The sequence below is a fragment of the Bison bison genome, unplaced genomic scaffold (genome assembly GCF_000754665.1).
Source record: "Bison bison bison isolate TAMUID 2011002044 unplaced genomic scaffold, Bison_UMD1.0 scf7180017864064, whole genome shotgun sequence".
NCBI lineage: Eukaryota > Metazoa > Chordata > Mammalia > Artiodactyla > Bovidae > Bison > Bison bison.
The window spans coordinates 3,506,068-3,526,762 of record NW_011494636.1 but is presented as its reverse complement, the minus strand read 5'-3'; the positions used below and the strand labels follow the sequence as shown (position 1 = coordinate 3,526,762).

The 20,695-nt window shown below is 40.0% G+C and overlaps 2 protein-coding genes across 2 annotated transcripts in view; one reads left to right on the top strand and one right to left on the bottom strand.

Annotated features, from left to right (window-relative positions):
* The window catches only part of BLZF1 (basic leucine zipper nuclear factor 1), a 23,985-nt gene extending 10,617 nt beyond the window's left edge, over positions 1-13,368 (bottom strand). Inside the window, exons 1-3 of the mRNA XM_010836692.1 lie at positions 13,021-13,368; positions 12,122-12,198; positions 1,611-2,050 (exon numbers count right to left, since the gene is read on the bottom strand). Of these exons, the coding sequence (XP_010834994.1) occupies positions 1,611-2,050; positions 12,122-12,152 (471 nt within the window). The 5' untranslated portion in view covers positions 12,153-12,198; positions 13,021-13,368. The remainder of the gene's footprint in view (positions 1-1,610; positions 2,051-12,121; positions 12,199-13,020) is intronic.
* A 144-nt stretch (positions 13,369-13,512) lies between these two features.
* NME7 (NME/NM23 family member 7) overlaps positions 13,513-20,695 on the top strand; it is a 248,899-nt gene continuing 241,716 nt past the window's right edge. The window contains exon 1 of the mRNA XM_010836690.1: positions 13,513-13,618. Within this exon, the coding sequence (XP_010834992.1) occupies positions 13,616-13,618 (3 nt within the window). The 5' untranslated portion in view covers positions 13,513-13,615. The remainder of the gene's footprint in view (positions 13,619-20,695) is intronic.

Below are 20,695 nucleotides of genomic sequence, written 5' to 3'. Positions count from 1 at the left end.
ATATGTAATTTGGACTGCCATTGCTACAAGTGCATATCAAAAGGTGATATCAAACAGTTAAGTTTCATAATACATACATACCATGTCTATATCTCTATTAATCTACAGTCCATGCAGTTATAATTTGAGCCTCTTGGGAGTACAAATCATTATCATAATAATTACAAACTGCCTCTCATCAACACTTAAAGGAAAAAATTTAAAAAACTGAACCAATAAATTTTGCTAAAAAGTATGACAGTGTTTTATAAATCTTTTTCAATATTTAAAAATTGGTTTCTTTGTGCCCTAGGATTTTTAAGAATTTAAGCAAAGAAAGCTATTCAAGATGTCTATAATCATGTTCTTCACACTGTTATAAAAAATGAAACAAAATTAAAACAAATGTCCAATAAAAGGTATTGGCATGTGGTATAGTTACTGAAAAACACTGTTGCTATTAATAATGATATTTTAATAGGATATCTTGAGACATGGGAAAATATTAACTAAAAAAAGTAAATTACAAGGCAAAAATGAACTCAATATGTATAATTATGCACTTACAGCTGGATGGTATTTATAGGTGATACTATTTTCATTGTTTTTTCTGTATTTTCTAAGATGTTTACAAATAAATATGTACTAGTTTTGTAATTTCAAATTAGTTATTTAAAATATATTATTAAATACATTAGAAACATATTTGGATAAGAATCAGTAACCATGGTGTCACTTATAAAGACTAACCTCTAGAACAAAGATGTATAATCTAACAGAAACAAAGTGGGCAGTGCTAAGGCAATATTTACTAAGATGTAAAGATTAAAGACTATGAACTTTTTTTTAATAGCCTTTACACTTTACATTTTAGCAAATATTGCCTTACCACTCCTCACTTTGTTTCTCTGTTAGTCACCTGATGTGAAGAGCCAACTCATTGGAAAACACCCTGATGCGGGGAAAGATTGAGGGCAGGAGAAGGGGGCAACAGAGGAAGAGATGGTCAGATGGCATCACCAACTCAATGGACATGAGTTTGCATAAACTCCGGGAGACAGTGAAGGACAGGGAAGCCTGGGGTGTTGCAGTTCATGGGGTTGCAAAGAGTTGGATACAGCTTAGTGACTGAACAACAACAGCAAAAGTTTAAAGACAGTAAATCAAGCAATATAGGTCATTTCCAATTTACAATGAAGATACCAATACTTATTCCACAATTTTCTTTATTCTAACTATTATCTATACATAGAAAAAATCCTTGGAATTTATGGATTCTTAAAGCAAGGATTACTGACTAGTCGATTTGGTTAATCTCTGGCCTGTGAGTTCTTAACTGTAACCTCCTTAATAACTTACAGGTGGTCTTGTACAATGTCCAAAGTACCGCACATTGTCCAAAGTACCTTACATGTCATCTTCAACCATGTTTAGAATATAAGTTCCCAACATTAATTCTAATAGAGGCACTAAAAGAACGGGAAATTTGAGAGGAAGCATTTTGGAGTAATGACAAGTTATAATGAACAACATTCCAAGAGGAAATATATTTTATTCTATATTTATAATATTTTCTGTGTTCATTCTATGTTCATAGCCATTGTCATTAAAGCTATTAAGGCTGTTCTTACCTCTGACTGTACTCTGAGCTGGTTTGAAAGGCCTTCTTTGTCCTGCAGCAACCTCCTTTCAGAGTTCTTGAGCTTTTCCAATGTATTCTTTACCTCAGACAGTTCCTTTCTGGGTTCTATGACTCCCTCTGGCTGTCCAAGGAGTTCTCCTTTATGATGTCCCAGAGACTTAACCTTTGCATTTTTGTAGGGGATATTATGGGTTATAGCGGCTTTGGGAACTAAAATTCTTACAGCTTCGACTTCCACAGCTTTTTCAGCGAGAATCTTCCCTAGCTGAAGAACTCCTGGGCTCTCTGATGGGACTGCTTTCTTTCGTGGACTCTGAAGGATGTGATGCGTTATAGGTTGGATTCCAGGAGTAACTTCAATAGATTTAGGCGGCTCCTCAGTTTCCATTCCATCTCCTGCTCCTCGGATTGGGGATGGAGTAAGGATGGCTGTAGGATGGAAAACAAAACAAGCTATTTGCTGAAAAGAAATGCCAGGAAATGCCAAGATATACTTTACCCTACATTCAGAATTCCTGGCACTGAAAAGAAAATTTTTTTCAAATAAAAATTAAATTTCAAAACAATCCTGTGTCAACAAAGGATGAACGAAGTCTTATAGGTTCAAACCTTCCTTAAGTAAATGGTTTCTCTCTTGGTGGAAACTGCAAGAGACTTGGAATCAAGGTATTTGGTTCCCACTTCTACTTCCTAGTATGCTGTGCTGTGCTGTGCTCAGTCGCTTCAGTCGTGTCCAATTCTTTGTGACCCTATGAACTATAGCCCACCACACTCCTCTGTCCATGGGATTCTCTAAGCAAGAATACTGGAGTGGGTTGCCATGCCCTCCTCCAGGGGATCTTCCTGATCCAGGAATCGAACCCATGTTTCCTGTGTCTTCTGCATTGCAGGCAGATTCCTTGCTGCTGAGCCACCGGGGAAGCCCACTTCCTAGTATAATCCTAGGTAAATAATGTAACTCTCTATGAATCTCAAGTTCCTAATCTGAAAAGTGGAGATAGTAACAAATATGTAATAAATATGCTACAAGGTTGTGATAAGAAAGGCTGTAGTAAGATCAAATGCCTGGCACATTGTGGACACTCAATAATCTTAAATAATAAAAATAAATGTAGGCTATGTACATACCTATTTGAAAGTGTCTATCTCAGAACAGACTCACCTGTTTGTGAACTCTTAGCAAAGAATGGTTCACAAACTATCCAACTGGACTACTCTCTCTCCTAGGCTTCTAATCAGGCCTCTGTTTCTGCTATTTCTTATTCTTTTAGATGGCTTCTTCCACCATTTACTGTGATTCTAACTTATCCCTTTAAGAAGCCAGCTTAAACTCTACTCTGCATTAAAAATTTCCAACTTTTAGCCTATACTCTGAATGCCTGTGCTACTTAACTATCTCAACACTCAGTGTGAATCTTAATCATGATCCATGATTATCATTTATGGGTTTTATTATATGCTAAATCTCACTTCCCCAATAAGTATGATAAACACTCTGTGGCCAGGCACCATGCCCTAAACAAATGGAAGGAGCAGGACATTATAGAAATGCCATGGACTCTGGGATTAGCCAGATCTGGTTCTTAGTTCCATTTCTACCACTGCTTCCTGTATAATCCTGTACAAAACCCTGCAAATTATCTGAGCTTCAGTTTTAGCCTCCACGAAATGGATTTAATAGTACATCTAGGGTTACCTGTGTCTTCAATGAAAGAATGGTAACAAATAACCAACATTTATAAAGACTTAGCACATGTCAAACACTATTCTAAATACTTTACATATAAGTATTTTATTCTTAAAATCACCCTTTGAGGTAGGTGTAATTAGCTCTCCTTTACAGATGAAGAAAATGAGGCACAAAGAGGTCCAGGAACTTGCCCACAGTCACACCACCCAGCTAGTAAGTAGAGGGTATTATCATCATTGTTATTCAGTCGCTCAGTCATATCCGATTCTTTGTGACCCCTTGGACTGCAGCATGCCAGGCTTCCCTGTCCTTCACTGGGGTTAGGGTTAGGGTTAGGGCCTTGACTACTGTACACACTGCCCCTTCAAGTGTAGAAACTGTCTTGCACAGAAGTAAATGCAGATAAATGATAGCTCCCATCCCCCTTCCTCTGAAACACTTAATACATTGATGCTCATGCCTACTAATTTGCTCAATTGAAATAAATGATCTCCTCTCATATAAGCCAACCTGACTAGTCATCCTTAGTTCAGATAACCTTTGGAAGGCAGCTGCGCTCACTACTGTACTACCATTGCTCCAGTCAAAGAACAGTTTGTTTCTTTTCTATTTTACCTTATCTCAAATTAAGCAGTGTAAGAAGCTTCACTGAGTCACCTTTCTCCAAGAAAAGGCTACTTTCACTCATTGATTCAAGAAAATAAGTGGTTTAGAGCTTAGAAAGAATTGAGAATCTGTGAGGATGGGAAATGTTGCAAGCCTCGACGAGATGGCTAGAATGACACCTAACTGACACGGAATTCCTGAATTAGTAAATTCACTAACATTCCTCTGAGCAACAAGTGAGATTCCTTGCCATTTTACAAGTCCAGAATACATTTGAGAAAATTGAGGCCAAAACCTAGGAATAGCTTTTATTCACTTTACTATGTGCCAAGGACTCAGTTCTACTAAGTTCTTCAGATGCATCAGTATCATTTGGTTTTACAAGTCTCATGACTTTGCATAATAGTACCCATTTTGCAGACAAAAACAGAGGCAATGAAAGGTTAAATAGCTTGTCCAAATCATCAGTGTCAAACTAGGATTTCAGTCCAAATATGAATCCAGAGCTAAGATGTTAATTGGTCTGGGAAAGTGTAGTCCCTTGGTCATGTCCAACTCTGCGACCCCATGGACTGTACCTCACTAGGCTCCTCTGTCCATGAAATTCTCTAGGCAAGAATACTGGAATGAGTAGCCATTCCCTTCTCCAGAGGATCTTCCTGACTCAGGGATTGAACCCGGGTCTCCTGCGTTGTAGGCAGATTTTTGGGCCTTCCCACAAACCAAAACTATTGCACCGTATCAGCCTAAACTTATTGCCTCTCTTAACAGCCCTGTTAGGTTGCAAAAGCCCACAGAGTTTATATAACAGTTATAGCAAGCTTAAAAAAAAAGGCAGATTGGACCCTTGAATGATTTCCCATTACTCTCAGAATAAAGACCAAGATCCTCACCATGGCCTACCTGGCCCTCGGTGATCTAGTCCCCTGCTCAACTCCTGGGTCTCAACTTTATGCCGTTCACTCCCTCAGATCCTAAGTTACAGCCTTATTTGTTTTCTCTTAGTGTCTCAGTAGGAGTAGACTCCTTCCTCTTCCTCTGCAAACATTTTTTATTGGAATATTCTTCCTAACTTCATCCTCCCGACTCACCTTTCGAATCTCAGTTCAAACTTTCGAAGGGAAGCCTTTCTCTAGTCTTCCAAGATTATATGCTACAGCAAAGACCATGCCTTGCTTTTTACCATTTATCACAACAGTTAACTGACATTGTGTTCAGTGTAATTAGAAATACACTGTTTTTGCCTTCCAATGGGATATAAGTCCCATGAGGGCGGGACTGTGTGTCCTGTGTTTACCTTTGTATTCTTGGTAAAATGCCTTGTACCTAAGACTCTGAGGAACGATTAATGCATGGTAACAAGGGAAAAAGGATGAGCACACGTAATAGTGGTGATAAGGATAAACTTCAGAGTTTATCATCAAGGGGAGAAAAAGCTTAATTAATATGATAAAACATAATTCTGCCTTCTTTTCTCTTACACTAAAGTTCTACAAAGTTATATCACCATACTCCAGAACTATTTTTTCATTTGACAGATTTTTGTAGAGTTTTTCATGAGTATGTAGTAATGGACAGGGAATCCCAAGTTATGTTCATTAGACAAGAGGTAGAATGACGTCTGAGCTATAATTAAGGTGTTCTATTTAATAAAATATTTTATAGTAGAATAAAGTATCTGTCATTTCTGTATTAAGTGTTAACTAAGATATTTGGGCTTTAGGACTGATTCTACTTTCAAAAAGATGAAAAAAGGAATACTTCAGAAAGCAAAAGGGTTTTGTACTTAATTCATGCATATTAACATGGAGGACAATTCCCAAAAATGAACAGTTTTAAAAATAAAGGCCTATTCCCATGCTCTCAAAACCTGGTTTTAAGTTTGTTTAACTGTACTTAGTGCAAATTTAATCTTGTCACTCAGACATTCTGGCATTTAAGAAGTAATATAGAACCACGAATTAACTACAGAGTAGTAATTTAAAAGACCACAAAAAGACACACTAGAACTATACCATTCAGGCCCTCTGAACCTGAAGAAGTAAAACTAAATATGATTTCTAAGCAAGTCATAACATTGTTAAGTTGGAATTTTAGGTAATGAAGATTCAAGAACAAAACATAAAATGGTTAATGCTACATTTAAAAGCCAAAGAAACATTAGTGGGTACTTAACAGAAATCTCTTTTCAAACAAAATATGTTATAAAACTCCAATCACGAAATTTAATCAACTTTGTTCAAACTCAGTTTACACTTTATTTAAACTGTTCTACTTACTCAAGCATTTGTGAGAACCAAAGCTGTACCGTGTATCACATGGCAGCTCCCTCTTTGTAACATCTATACTTCTAGCTAATGTGCACAGGCAAGGAGACAGGTTGGGGAGCCAAGGCTTTGTGTTTTCTCACCTGGTAACTTACTTTCATAATTCTGTTTTTCCTGTGACACACATTGAAGCCTTTATTACATACGCACTAGGTCCAACCCAGGGCATATTCAAGAGCAATTACCTTCGGTCTGGTGGAAGGACAACGACCTACTGTACAAGCTCTGTAATTATGGGCAATGTTTGAGTAAAGTATCAACCCCTTTCCATTCTTTAAAGGGAACCAACAAAACGATTCTTCAATTATTCATCAATAGTAATTTCTACTTGTGATCACTTATTAAAGAATGAAAACATATCTAAGGTTTACGGCTCATTCTTTCTGCCTTTCTCCCAAATTGGTGACATGCAGGGAAAGAACAAATATTCTACAGTAGGGGTTGGCAAACTTTTTCCATTGAAGGCCAGATAATAAATATTTTAGGGTTTGTGGACCATGAGGCAAAATTAAGGATATTATATAGGCATTTATATATGAAGAAAAAAACCAAAATTTTAATGATGAAACTCAAATTATAATAACAATAAAAGTGGTTTTTTTTGTAATATAGATCTAATAATGAAAAGAACAGTTCTTTTTATTTGTGATGTGCGTTTGCATGCATGCTCAGTCATGTCCAACTCTTTGCAGCCCCATGGACTGTAGCCATCAGGCTCCTCTGCCCATGGTATTTTCTAGGCAAGAATACTGGAGTGTGCCATGCCCTACTCCAGGGGATCTCCCGACCTAGAGATCGAACCCTCAGCTCTGGCATTTCCTGCACTGGCAGGCACCTGGGAAGCCCTTTTATTTGGGATAAACACTAGGCTTAAGTGGGATTCAAAGTTAGTGTTCCCTATTATCAAACTGACTGCAAATATTCTCAGAAGGCCTAAGATCCCTAATTTGCCAACCCTTGCTCTAAAATACTGAGGCAAATTTGCTGTAGCAGAAACTAGTTGAGACACCCACATTATTATGTTACAGCCCTTATTCTTTCTGCCCATTCACCCTGTCTCCTACAGATGTTTTGTTCTCTCTCTCTCTCTTGTCTAACTGCACCCCGAGAATGACTACCCTCTTGCTAAAGCTGTACAAAGCACATGATGTCTAGAAAGCACCTGATGTCAAGAAAATGCTCCTGTCCTTTGTGAGCATTCTTCATTCCAGAAAGGAGGTCATACAACGATAACCTTGAGGACCATCAGAATCAGTTCTGGAACCACCTGATGCCATTGCTAATGATCTTAATTAATGTCTCCATGAGGAAAGAATAATTTAAGACAGTGTCAGCCCTGATCCTTATCTACAACCCTATTTTCCACTCTGAAACTCTAAGACCCCTTGCCATCCCTCAGGAAAGGGACAGTCTAGACAGCATTAGCCTGCTGTGGCCCTCGTTGCTTGGCAAAGTACTGGGTTGCCCAAAAGGCTCCTTGGGTTTTGTAACATCTTATTGGAAAACCTGAATGAACCTCTTGGCCAACCCAGTAACAAAGCTACTCTTTGCTCCTCCTCCAAAGCTCTGTCTTCACGTTTCTATTCGGCACTGGTGAACAGAGGCCAAGTTTTTGGCAACAAAAGAACATCATTTTATAGTTTGTTATTAAAAAGACATTTCTCCTTTTTTCATAAAACTAAATCTATGAAGACAGATACTCAAACTCAGCAGGATCGTATAAGGGAAATAACACTGGACTCTGAGTCAAAAACTTAAGTCTCTACTGCCACTTATTATATGACCTTGGGCAAACCATTTAACTTGCACACATCCCCACCCCCACGACCCCCACAACCCCTATATCCTACAGTGCTTTCAGAATAATGCAAACACAAGAGTATTTTTCTCCTGTAGATGAAATTGCTGAGAGATCCTTAGGGAAGGGACTGCCTCCTAATGTTTGTATCACCAACTTACTTTAAAGATACTTGGTGCAGAAAAGGGGAATACATGTTTTGAAGTTCATCAATGTTAACATTAACACATCACCTAGAAGATTTCATTTCAACATCCAATAATTATTTAAAAATTGCTGAATATTTTCCCATTACAAAAAATCAGTAATTACTCATTTATAATCTGACAAATTTTTCAGATCATATGCAGTTCAGCTATAAAACAGTTATTAGGGATCATCACTTGGTGATTTTAAATTAATATTATTTTAAATGTTACCAATATCACCTAATAAAGTTTGGTTACCATTTAATTAGAAAAATATACTATAGGCAGTGAATTTAAAGAGTTAGGCGCACATGTACTGACATGGAATCCAAACATTCCTTTTGTCACAGGCCCCACAAATAGAGTTCCCTGGTCAAATAAGTGTGGGCAGTGCTGCATACTATACCTCTTTGGAGTTGCACAATGTACATTAATATATTAGAGGCTCTGAGGGGTCCTATAGTATAATCTCTCCTTTAATCCAGCACTTCCCAAATTTATCTACCCATGGAGTCCTTTTTCACCTAACAACTGTTATTTTACAGACCTAGACTTAAAAGTTAGACTATTTATGGAATTAAAAGTATCTGAACGTCTCAGACCTTCCTATTTGAAGGTCAGACTAAATTGTCTGACTTTAATCCCTTTACTTTTAATTTCAACTTCACTCTCCGAAAAAGGTTTGGATTTGAATTCTAATTTTTCTAGTTGTTCCTATTTACTGAAATGTTTCCCTTTCAATAACAGCCCTAGCAGCAAGGACACATCCCTCTCATGATGGCTACTGCTCAAATGTCCACTGAGAGAAAGTTCTGTCTCCTTAAGCCAATCCTGCTTCTTTTCTGAGGCAGTAATAGGAAATGCAAGCAACCAACAAACATCAGCCATGATAAGTTCACCCTTTCTCAGGCCACGCGATACAAGTTACTCTTCTTCACTAACAACAGTTATCATGATATTACATAGGATTAGGACTAATAGCTGAATTATCTACTTCACTGTAAAATTAAGATCAAATGAAACAATGTATGTGAAAGTGCTTTATAACTCTAATTCTCATTACAAACAAGTAACAACAAATAATAATTTCACAGAGGCCTTGCAGTGACTTTTAATTACTAATGATAATGTCATATATAACTTTTCTTTTTGCCAAGAATCACCGCTAACTGCTTTCATATTAGTTACGATTTAACTGCTCTTTTTCCCATTAATCCCCAGCTTGTTACTTTCATTTCAGTTTCTAATTTGCTTATTCTAATACTATAAAAAGCCTCTGGTGACTCTGAAATGCTGTTACACACAGCTGAACTGAATTCAATTAAACATTTATTAGCATGATCTTCACTTCCTAAACACATTTAAACCCCCTCTAAAGAGTTTGCTGTTGGAGATCTGCTTGCTGCAAAAGTGACTTCTAAAGAGAATAGTTTCTCATCTCACTCCACCCCGCCTGGCCCTCCCCCCTCCCCCCCTCAAAAAAAGAAAACAGTTTCTCCATAACTCACTCCACCCAAGAATAACCTCAAACAAGAGGTGCTCACTTTGGGACATGCTAAGACTTAATCTATGTCTAAGTGAAGATGGTAGACAGTAGGCTGTATGGGTCTGAATCACAAGAGAAGAGATCTAAGCTATAGATTTGGAAGTCATAAGTATTAAAGCAGTGAAAGCAGAAGAGAAAGAGGGCTCAGAAACATTAATATTTAAAAAGTAAACCAGAAGAAGAGGAGGATTAAAAAGAAACTATAGGCCGTACCAGGTGGAACAGTGGCAAGTAAGAATCTGGCTGTCAAAGCAGGGGACACGGGTTGGATCCCAGGTCTGGGAAGATTCCACACATCCCAGACCAACTAAGCCTATGCATCACAACTACTGAGCCTGCGCTCTAGAGCTGGCACAGCCTGGAATCCACAGGTGGCAACTAGGGAGCCTGAGCACCACACCTACCGAAGCCTGTGAGCCTAGAACCTATGCTCTACAACGAGAGAGGCCACGGGAATGAGAAGCCCCTGCCCTGCAACAAAGAGTAGCCCCTGCTCACTGCAACTAGAGAAAGCTGATGCAAAGCAATGAAAACCCAACACGGCCAAATTAAAAAAAACACAAAAAACTATAGCTACAGCAGTGGTGTCCAACAAGACTTTCTACAATGATGAAAATGCTCTATATCTGCACTTTCTAATACAATAGCCACCAGTCACAAGTGATTACTGAGCACTTAAATGTGGCCAGTGTGACTGAAAACCTCAAAAAAACCCGAAAACCTAAAAATGTTTTAATTTTTAAGAAAATATTAATTTAAATTCAAATAGCCACATGTCACTACTGTGTTGGACAGTGAAGGGCCACAGAGTAAATGGAAAATAAGATGAACTCATGGAAATCATAGAAAGAATTTCAAAAAGTGGGAATGAGCAATAGCATGAAATGCTCTACAAAGGACAAGCAAAGCAGGACTAAAAACTAACTAATGTAGTTAGCAAGTACTCTGAGTTGAATTGTGTCCCACTCCAAATATTCATAATGTTGTCCCACACCTCAGAACATGACGTTATTTGGAAATAGAGTCTCTGCAGATGTAATTAGTTAAGATGAAATCATACAGAGGTATGCATTTCTAATCCAATATGATTGATGTCCTTATAAAAAAAGGATAAATTTGGACACAGAGACACACATACACAGGGAAAAAGCCACATGAACAAAAATGCAGAGATCATGATGATGTGTCTACAAGACACGCAATACAAGAAATTCCCAGCAAGCCACCAGAAACTAGGGGAGAGGCCTAGAATAGATCCTTCTCTACTGCCTACAGAGGCAGCACGGCTCTGCCAACACACTCATCTTGGACTTTGTTGTTGTTTATGCTTAGTCACTAAATCATGTCCAACTCTTTGGTGACCCCATGGATTGTAGCCCGCCAAGCTCCTCTGTCCATGGGATTCTCCAGGAAAGAATATGTGTGGGTTGCCTTTTCCTACTCCAAGGGAATCTTCTCAACCCAGGGATCAAACCCGAGTCTCCTGCATTGGTAGGCAGATTCTCTACCACTGAGCCACCAGAGAAGCCCATGATCTTGGACTGTGCTGTGCTGTGGTTAGTTGCTGAGTCGTTTCTGACTCTCTGCTACCCCATGGAGTGTAGCCCACCAGGCTCCTCTGTCTATGGGGATTCTCCAGGCAAGAATACTGGAGTGGGTTGCCATACCCTCCTCCAGGGGATCTTCCCAACCCAGGGATCGAACCCAGGTCTCCTGCATTATGGGCAGATTTTTCACCGTCTGAGCCACCAGGGAAGCATGAGAATATTGGAATGGGTAGCCTATCCTTTCTCCAGGGGATCTTCCCAACCCAGGAATCAAATGAGGGTCTCCTGCACTGCAGGCGATTCTTTACCAGCTGAGCTACCAGGGAAGCCCAGATCTTGGACTACTAGATTTCAAAATTTTGAGACAATAAACTTCTGTTGTTTAAGTCACCAGTTTGTGATTCTTTCAGTATCCCTAACCAATGCAATAAGAAAAAGGTATTCTATATCTGCCAGTTGTTTGTCTGTCTACCTAAATCTTTAAAAAGGTATGCTCTTATTTACTTAAATCTTGATCTTCTAGTGGACAGAGAACATAGCTCTAAAACATTTGCTCTCACTACTGTTTAACAGCAGTAGCCATCTAGTAAATACTACCGAACAATGTTAATATTCAATCATATATCTGAAGTGCTGAAGTGTAAACACTGTATTAAAAAACAAACATGAAGAGATATGAAGCACAGATGATTCCCAAGGGCTCTTTGGGGTTTGGTTCCCTGGCTGAAACATTCCTTCATCTTATTGTCAGAAATTTCATGTTTTAAAAATAATTATCACCAAAAGAAGAATACTTACCTTTGGTTTCTAAGCTTTCAAGAGTAGTCATTGTTTTTCACCAATGAAAATGTACCCCAAGACTTCTACTGAAAAACCTAAAAATGTATAAAATGAAAAAATTAAAACAGTATCATATAAACACATTCACCAAGTCCCTGTAATTTTAATATTATGATATTCTACTTGCTGCTGCATTTAGTAAACTTGCATTTGGAAGTGCCCCTTAAAGCCCCTTTTCACAAGGTAATATAGTTATGGCTACCAAATATCTTAAAAAAAATTAGGGGTAGCTTACTTTCAAATTTCACTGTTTACTGTAAATTACCACCAGTAGAATCTAAATGATCATATGTGTGTCCTTAAATTTAGCTCAGAAATAGTACTGTAGTTAATATAGGGGCTTTTGTATCACTGATGGACACCAGGAATTTAAAAGCAATTAATTTAAACTAATTAAGTCCTCACAAGACTTCATTGACACTATTTTGTTCACTAAATCCTGGAGAAGGGAATGGCAGTATTCTTGCCTGGAGAATTCCATGGACAGAGGAGCCTGGCGAGTTACAGTCCATGGGATCGCAAAGAGTTGGACACGACTGAGCTTCTAACAACACCACCACCACCACCACCACCACCCACTGTTCATTAAATACATCACAGAGGAGCTTCTCTTCAAATGTTTGACAAGCGACAAAAAAAATTCATAGCTTAATTTACATTTCTTGGTAATAAAATTAAAATGGCATAGTATATGCTTTCAGAAATGTATGGATGGCCTTAAAGGCGGTACAAGCCTTTCTGGAACAACAGGCAACCTTTCCCTAAATCCAAAGCGGCTCAACACCCAAACTTCAACTCGTGCCGCCGTCCCTTTCCAAAATTCCCTCTTAGTTACACAAGTCCGTTCTGGGACTTACCTCTCAGATTCTTACTCTTCCTACTGCAGGGGGCCTCACTTTACAGATTCTTCGTCCAGATCTCACTGGTTTAACGACAGGCACTCCTCTAGCATTCTGAAGCCGATCCGCCCAGGCCTTGGTGACATCAAACTTCTGGTTCACAAATAATCACTTCCGATTACTCAGGGTTTCGTTTCCGGAAAATTTTCCAAAAGAAAAATGTCAACTCACTCTGCGATGCATTTAAACTTAAGTAACATAGAACATATGGTGTAAGACTTGAGTAAGTGAAAACTGGATAAACTCCTATTAAAAAATGTAGATTATTTGGGCCTTAGCCACGTAGTATCTTCAACTTCCGGTCACCTGTCCACCAAACGGAAGTGACGATAGGGGAAAGAGGTAGGCGGTGTTCCGTCACCCTAGGCGACTGTCGACAGAGTGGGCGGAGGTGCGTTTACTCTTAGCCAATAGAGACGAAGGGGCGGGCCACTGGCGGCCCGGCTGGAGTCCGGCAGTAGGCGGGGCTTTGTTGCCGGAGTAACCCGGCGTTGGTTTTGGTTCCTTCCTGTTGAGAAGAAAGCTGTTTCCTTGTGCTAAGATCCCTGAGGCTATGGTGAGTGCTAGGCGAGGCCAGAAGAAAGGCTCCGGGGTCGGGTGTACGTCGCGTCCCAAGTCCTGGGGCTTCTGGGCCCTGAAAGGAGTTCGCGTCCGTTCTCTCATTACCGCGTTTTCTTTTTCTCCCTTTCCAGGCGCCGTCCCTGCAGTTTTCTTGTTTTTCCTGTTTTTTTTTGTAGCACCATGAACCCCACTTTTGTACTGCTAAGCCTTGAGAGTAATGTGACAGAAAGTTTAGGGGTAAGACACTGAGTCTAACAGTTTGAGGTGAGACACTGTTTCGAACAGACGTGTAAAATGTTTTTAGTTTTAATCATTTTTTTCCTCCAAGCTCTCAGCTTCACCTTAACGCGCTTCATTTAACACTATGTTGTGATGTGTATGTTACTTTCTCATTGGCGTGTGTGTGTGTGTGTGTGTGTGTGTGTGTCTGTACGCGCTCAGTCGTGTCTGACTCTTCAGTGACCCCAAGGACTGTATGTAGCCTGCCAGGCTCCTCTGTCCATGGGATTTCCCTGGAATGTCCCAGGCAAGAATACTGGATCTGGGTTGCTATTTCCTTTTCTAGGGGATCTTCCCCACCCAGGGATCGAATCCATGTCTCTCGAGTCTCCTGCATTGGCAGGCAGGTTCTTCTAACAGTAGCGCAACCTGGGAAGCCCTACTTTCTCGTTACTGATCTTAATATCCTTATATTCTGAAGTCTTTGCTTTCTTGAATGGTCAGCCACTGTCGCATACCCTGTCTAAGGGCCATTTAGTAATAACTGTATTTTGCATTAGTTCTCTTCTAGCCAGTTGATTATCTTCTAGTTCTGTGCTTTTTAACAAGAATGTCCCTCAAGATCACTTGGAGATCATTTATAGAAAATTCACTTGCTAGAGCTTCATCCCTAGAAATTCTGAATAAATAAGAATAGGGCTCCATATTTGAATTTTTAAAAGCCTATAGATGATTTTAATTCAGTCACACGTTTGAAAACACCAGGGTTCTAGTGTATTCACTTAATCGCTAAATATTTTAAACATTTACAAGTAAGGAACTGGAGGATAGAAGGATGTGCATTGTCAGATGAATTTAGTTATGAACTTAACATCAGAGACTCTCCCACTACCCTTTCCTTCTCCACTACTACTCAGCAACCCATTTTATTACCCTGGTCTGTCTCTGCCCTCCTCCTTCCGATCCCTTTCCAAACCTTCACTTTTAAAAACCCTGTCCCCTTTCCCTCCATTACAACCAGATGACAGAGTCTAACGGTCAATTTCTTTAACCCCAAGTCTCCAACCTATATATTGATATTTCTTTTTACCCATCATTGGGTCTTTTGTTTCTAGTTTATAGAAACAAATGTTGAAGGATAATGCTTTCATTTTTGCTCTAAATCTTATTCCTTCCCACTCATTACAGGACTTTTGCTTCGGGTTATCATTCTCCTTTCCTGTACTTTCAGCCTCTTCCTCTCCCTTTCCTTCTCCTCAGTGTTTGAGTCATACATCTCAAGAAAATGAAATAAAACAAAAGCCCATTTCCCATCTTGTGTTTATCTATTCTCCCCACCTATCAGTAAGCTGCTGGAAAGCATAGTGCTTCCTTTTTTAGCAGATTCTGCTTGTTCACTTGCATCCTCAAAACTCTGTTGTCTGAATTCCTCTCTAACAGCTTCGTGAAGTTGTTCAGTCACTAAGTCATGTCTGACTCTGCAACCCCATGGACTGCAGCACGCCAGGCTTCCCTGTCCTTCAGTGTCTCCCTGAGTTTACTCAAACTCATGCTTATTGAGTCAGTGATGCCATCCGACCATCTCATCCTCTGTCACCCACTTCTGCTGCCCTTAATCTTTCCCAGCATGAGGGTCTTTTCCAGTGAGTTGGCTCTTTGCATCAAGTGGCCAAAGTATTGGAGCTTCAGCTAAGCATCAGTCCTTCCAATGAATATTCAGGACTGATTTCCTTTAGGATTGATTGGTCTGATCTCCTTGCAGTCCAAGGGGTTCTCATGAGTCTTCTCCAGCACCACAGTTCAAAAGCATCAATTCTTCGACATTCAGCCTTCTTTATGGTTCAACTCTCACATTTATACATGACTACGGGAAAAACCATAGCTTTGGCAATATGAACCTTTGTTAGCAAAGTGATGCCTCTGCTTCTTAATGTGTTGTCTAGGTTTGTTATAGCTTTTCTTCAAAGGAGCAAGCATGTTTTAATTCTGTGGCTGTTGTCCCCTCTAGTGATTTTGGAGCCCAAGAAAATAAAATCTGCCACTTTTTTCACTTTTTCCCCATCTATTTGCCATGAAGCGATGGGACTGGATGCCACAAGCTTAGTTTTGAATGTTGAATTTTACACCAACTTTTTCACTCTCCTCTTTCACCTTCATCAAGAGGCTCTTTAGTTCCTCTTTGCTTTCTGTCACTAGGGTGGTATCATCTGCATATCTGAGGCTGTTGATATCATGAAGTTGTTCTGCTTAAATTGTGAATGGCCTTTTAAGTGCCAAATCCACTAATTTCTCCTCAAAATTTATTTTATTTAGCTTTTCTGTGACAACTGAAGTATGTGCTTAGACACTCAGTTGTGTCTAGCTCCTTGCGACCCCATGGGCTCAGTAGCCCACCAGACTACTCTGTCCATGGGATTTCCCAAGCAAGAATACTGGAGTGGGTTGCCATTTCCTTTTCCAGGGAATTTTCCTGACCCAGGAATTGAACCCACGTCTCCTGCATGCAGTTGAATTTTTTATCATTGAGCCACCAGGGAAGCCTGTACAGTATCATAAGGAGATGAAAAGTGACATTTGCAAAGTACTGTTTTTTGGTGCCTGCCATTCAGATTTTCCAACAACCCTAAGAGCAGTGAACTCCTCCCTGCACTCTCTGTGCTGGCTGGAGGTGTGTGTGGTGGCTGTTTCAGATTGGGTGGTCAGTGAAGGCTCCTCTGAGGAAGTGACTTTTGTCTTGAAGTCTGACTATTAAGGTGCAGTGATCTGAGGGAAGATTCTAGACTGTACCAACAACAAGATCAAAAGAGCTTTGAGCTCTGACCTTAAGGTTTAATGTGAACAAAGAATAGAAATTAGATTCTGAAGCGGTGTGGGGGGAGTACGGTAGAGAAAAGCATGAGATTCCAGTAGAGAGGTAGGCAAACGGTAAACCACAAGAACGAGGTTTAGCAGTGTTTTGCGAACTATAGTTGTAACCCATTACTGGGTCATGAAATTCATTCGTGGTATATAGCCAACATTAAAAAAGAAGACACATGAAGTAGACTTTAAGTGTATTTATTGCATGTAAGGGTCGCTTTCATGAAACTTTTAAAAAAATTCTATGCATGTTGTGTGTACTGGATTATGATGTAGAATATATTTCTTACTGTACATCATGATCCACAAAGTTCAAGATATAATATACTTTGAGCAATACACACTATAAATGGCAAGATAGTTGAAATCTCAAGGGATGCAGATTTTTCCTTCCTCCTTTGAACTAGTGACAATCTTATTGTGTGGCAGGAAAAACTCTGAATTTAGTGAAAGCATAAAATTGATTAAAGTAGAAGTTTCAAGTTTCTGCATCCAAATCTTTCTCTTACGTCAGTTGCTATTAATCCTTTATGAGAAAGAGTAGGCCTTTAGAAAAAGAACAGATGTCCTTTCTCTGTTCAGTCTGGCCACAGGCATCTGTACTCTATCAAAGCTGATGGTTGCTATAAGCAGCTGAGGATGGAGCTTGTTTCCTGGTGTGGCTTCCTGGTCATTGCAATTAAATTATCTACATCTGGTTTGTTACTGTTGTAGCTTCTAGTAGCAGAACTGGGTTCAGGTTTCAGATTTTAGAACCACCTTTATCTTATGAAGCAGAGATAGGCAACTGTAGTTAAGGTTGTCTCCCATACATTCTGTTTAAGATATGCTAAAGAATATAGTAGAGTCATCAATTTATTTACTTTTGTGTATACAGAGAATACTGTACTGTACTGTAAGTCACTTCAGTCGTGTCCGACTCTGTGCGACCCCATAGATGGCAGCCCACCAGGCTCCCCCATCCCTGGGATTCTCCAGGCAAGAACACTGGAGTGGGTTGCCGTTTCCTTCTCCAATGCATGAAAGTGAAAAGTGAAAGTGAAGTCACTCAGTGGCGTCCGACTCTTAACGACCTCATGGACTGCAGCCTACCAGGCTCCTCCGTCCATGGGATTTTCCAGGCAAGAGTACTGGAGTGGGTTGCCATTGCCTTCTCTGGATACAGAGAATAGAGAAGATAATTCCAAATAGTACCCATTTGTACTCTACAAGCAGTGTGCCATGGGCTTCTGTGGTGGCTCAGATGGTAAAGAATCTGAATGCAATGCAGCAGACCCAGGTTTGATCTCTGGGTTGGGAAGATCCCCTGGAGAAAGGAATAGCTACCCACTCCAGTATTCTTGCCTGGAGAATATCATGGACAGAGGAACCTGGAGGGCAACAGTCCATGGGGTTGCAAAAGAGTCAGGCATGACTGAGCAACTAACACACACACAGCAGTGTGCCAGTGTGTCTATTTCTCTTAACCTCTAACTTGATATAGTACAAAGGCATGCTTTGTGGTGTTACTGTTCAATTTTGTGGATATTTAAAATTTTTCCTTTTATATATTAAATTGCATCTTCCTCAATTACTGTTAGAGATTCATTTTCCTAAGGAAATAGTAAAAGGTCAGGGTAAAGGGAGGGGATGGGAGATGGCAGGTATAGTTCTTGAAGCCAGTTTCGTAGCTCTTATGTACTTTTGGGGCTTCCCTGGTGGCTCAGTGGTAAAGAATCCCCCTGCAGTGCAGAAGACATGGAGACAGGAGTTCCATCCCTGGGTCAGGAAGATCCCCTGGAGTAGGAAATGGCAACACATTCCAGCATTCTTGCGTGGGAAATCCCATCGACAGAGGGGCCTGGTGGTTTACAGTCCATGTGGTTGCAAAAGAGTCAGACACAACTTTGGAACTAAACAACAACAAACTTTTGGGAAAGAGACAGCTAAGCATGAATGATATGTATTTAGCAAATATTAGATCTTGAGATCCATAAATTTCTGTCCAACTTAAATGGATTAGCTGGGAACATTTACTTTTATTACTGGTAGTCTTGAAATTTTACTATGCAGTGATTTGATTGTGAAACTATATGTAGGAGCCCTTTTCAGGTCTAATCTTTTTCTTGCGACTGCTGCTGCTGCTGCTGCTACGTCGCTTCAGTTGTGTCAGACTCTGTGGGACCCCACAGACGGCAGCCCACCAGGCTCCCCCGTCCCTGAGATTCTCCAGGCAAGAACACTGGGAGTGGGTTGCCATTTCCTTCTCTGGTTTCTTGCTACAGAGGCTCAGAAATAGGGCTTTGGAAAAATGGGAAATCTCTCCATCTAGTGGCAAGTATGGGTCTATCATTTTTAGTAAACCATCTTGCTCTTTAAGCAGTTTCTTGAGTGTTACTGTGTGTACCCAAATCTCTGAAAGGTGAATATTTGTACATCTTAGATATTTGAGTATTTTTCATAATTAAATAATTAAAAATTTAATCTCCAAAGGGAGAGTGGATCCTATAATAACATGCTCAATTTTCCTCAGTACATGCTTGAGAGGCTGCTTCAATTGGGTCTGATTCTTTGGGACGCTATAGACCGTAGCCCACCAGGGCTATGGGATTCTTCAGGCAAGAATACTGGAGTGGGTTGCCATTCCCTTCTCCAGGGGATCTTCCCAACTCAGGAACTGAACCCGGAGATGGGCTCCTTTACCACTAGTGTCACCTGGGAAGCCCTCTTTTTCTCAGAATTTCCTAGTTATAGTTATATAGAAGTGGAGCAGAGCCTCTTGAACTCAGCCTTCTGCCCTACTGTTGGGTTCCTGCTCCCTGCTGTAAATGTGAGATACAAAGATGAATTAGACCAGATCTCTCTCTTAAGGAGCTCACTGTCTTGGAGGAAGAAGGAAGGCAGGGAGGAGAGAAACATGATATACGGTAACATTGTAATATTAAGAAGAATTCAATTTTCTCATTTGTAATATGAACATGATAATAATACTAGCTCCCTCATAGGGATACTGTTATGATTAAAAGAGATAAAGTGCTTAGCTTAATGCTCTATCCATTGTAAGCTTCCAATACATGTTAGCTGTTTTTATTACTTTTGTTGTTATTGACAGGTGTTGAGATAGAGACCTACTGAACATAGGAAGAGAGGAGAGACCAATCAGTATGTAGGAGTGTCAATTAGAAACAAGATTATTTACCTTTACATCTCATGGGAGAAGCTTTCCTCGTCTACCCGACCTAGAGTAGCACCTCCAGTTACTCTGGTTCCCCTCCTCTTCTTTACCTTTTTTCACCTTGGTGGTTTAGTCACTAAGTCATGTCTGAATCTTGTGATCCCATGGACTATAGACTGTCAGGCTCTTCTGTCTATGGGATTTCCCGAGCAAGAATACTGGAGTGGGTTGCCATTTCCTTCTCTATGGGCTCTTCCTGATCAAAGGATTGAACCTGGGTCTCCTGCATTGCAGGTAGATTCTTTATCTGCTCCTGATAAAGCATTGCACAGCTGCAATTTTAATAATGATAGTGCCTGATGTTTATATAATGTTTTCCATTGTTTAAGGCATTTAAAAGTCTAAACTAATTCAGTGTCCTTTAGAAATAGAAATTGTGTGTGAGGAGGAAGATCAAAATCTGTAGAGAGCAGAGAAGTACAGACATTCAAAGAAGAAGAAGAATGCTCTGCAAAGATAGTAGAAAAGAAGAAAAGTTAACTTTCCACTGAATTTCCCTTTGAGTCCCTTTGGTAGATTGAAGGCAAAAGGAGAAGGAGACAGCAGAGGATGAGATGGTTAGATAGCATCACCGACTCAATGGACATGGATTTGAACAAACTCAAGACAGTGAAGTGAAAGTCGCTAAGTCATGTTAGACTCTTTGCGACCCCATGGAATTCTTCAGGCCAGAATACTGGAGTGGATAGCTGTTCTCTTCTCCAGGGGATCTTCCCAACCCAAGATCGAACCCAGGTCTCCCACACTGCAGGCAGATTCTTTATTAGCTGAGCCATAAGG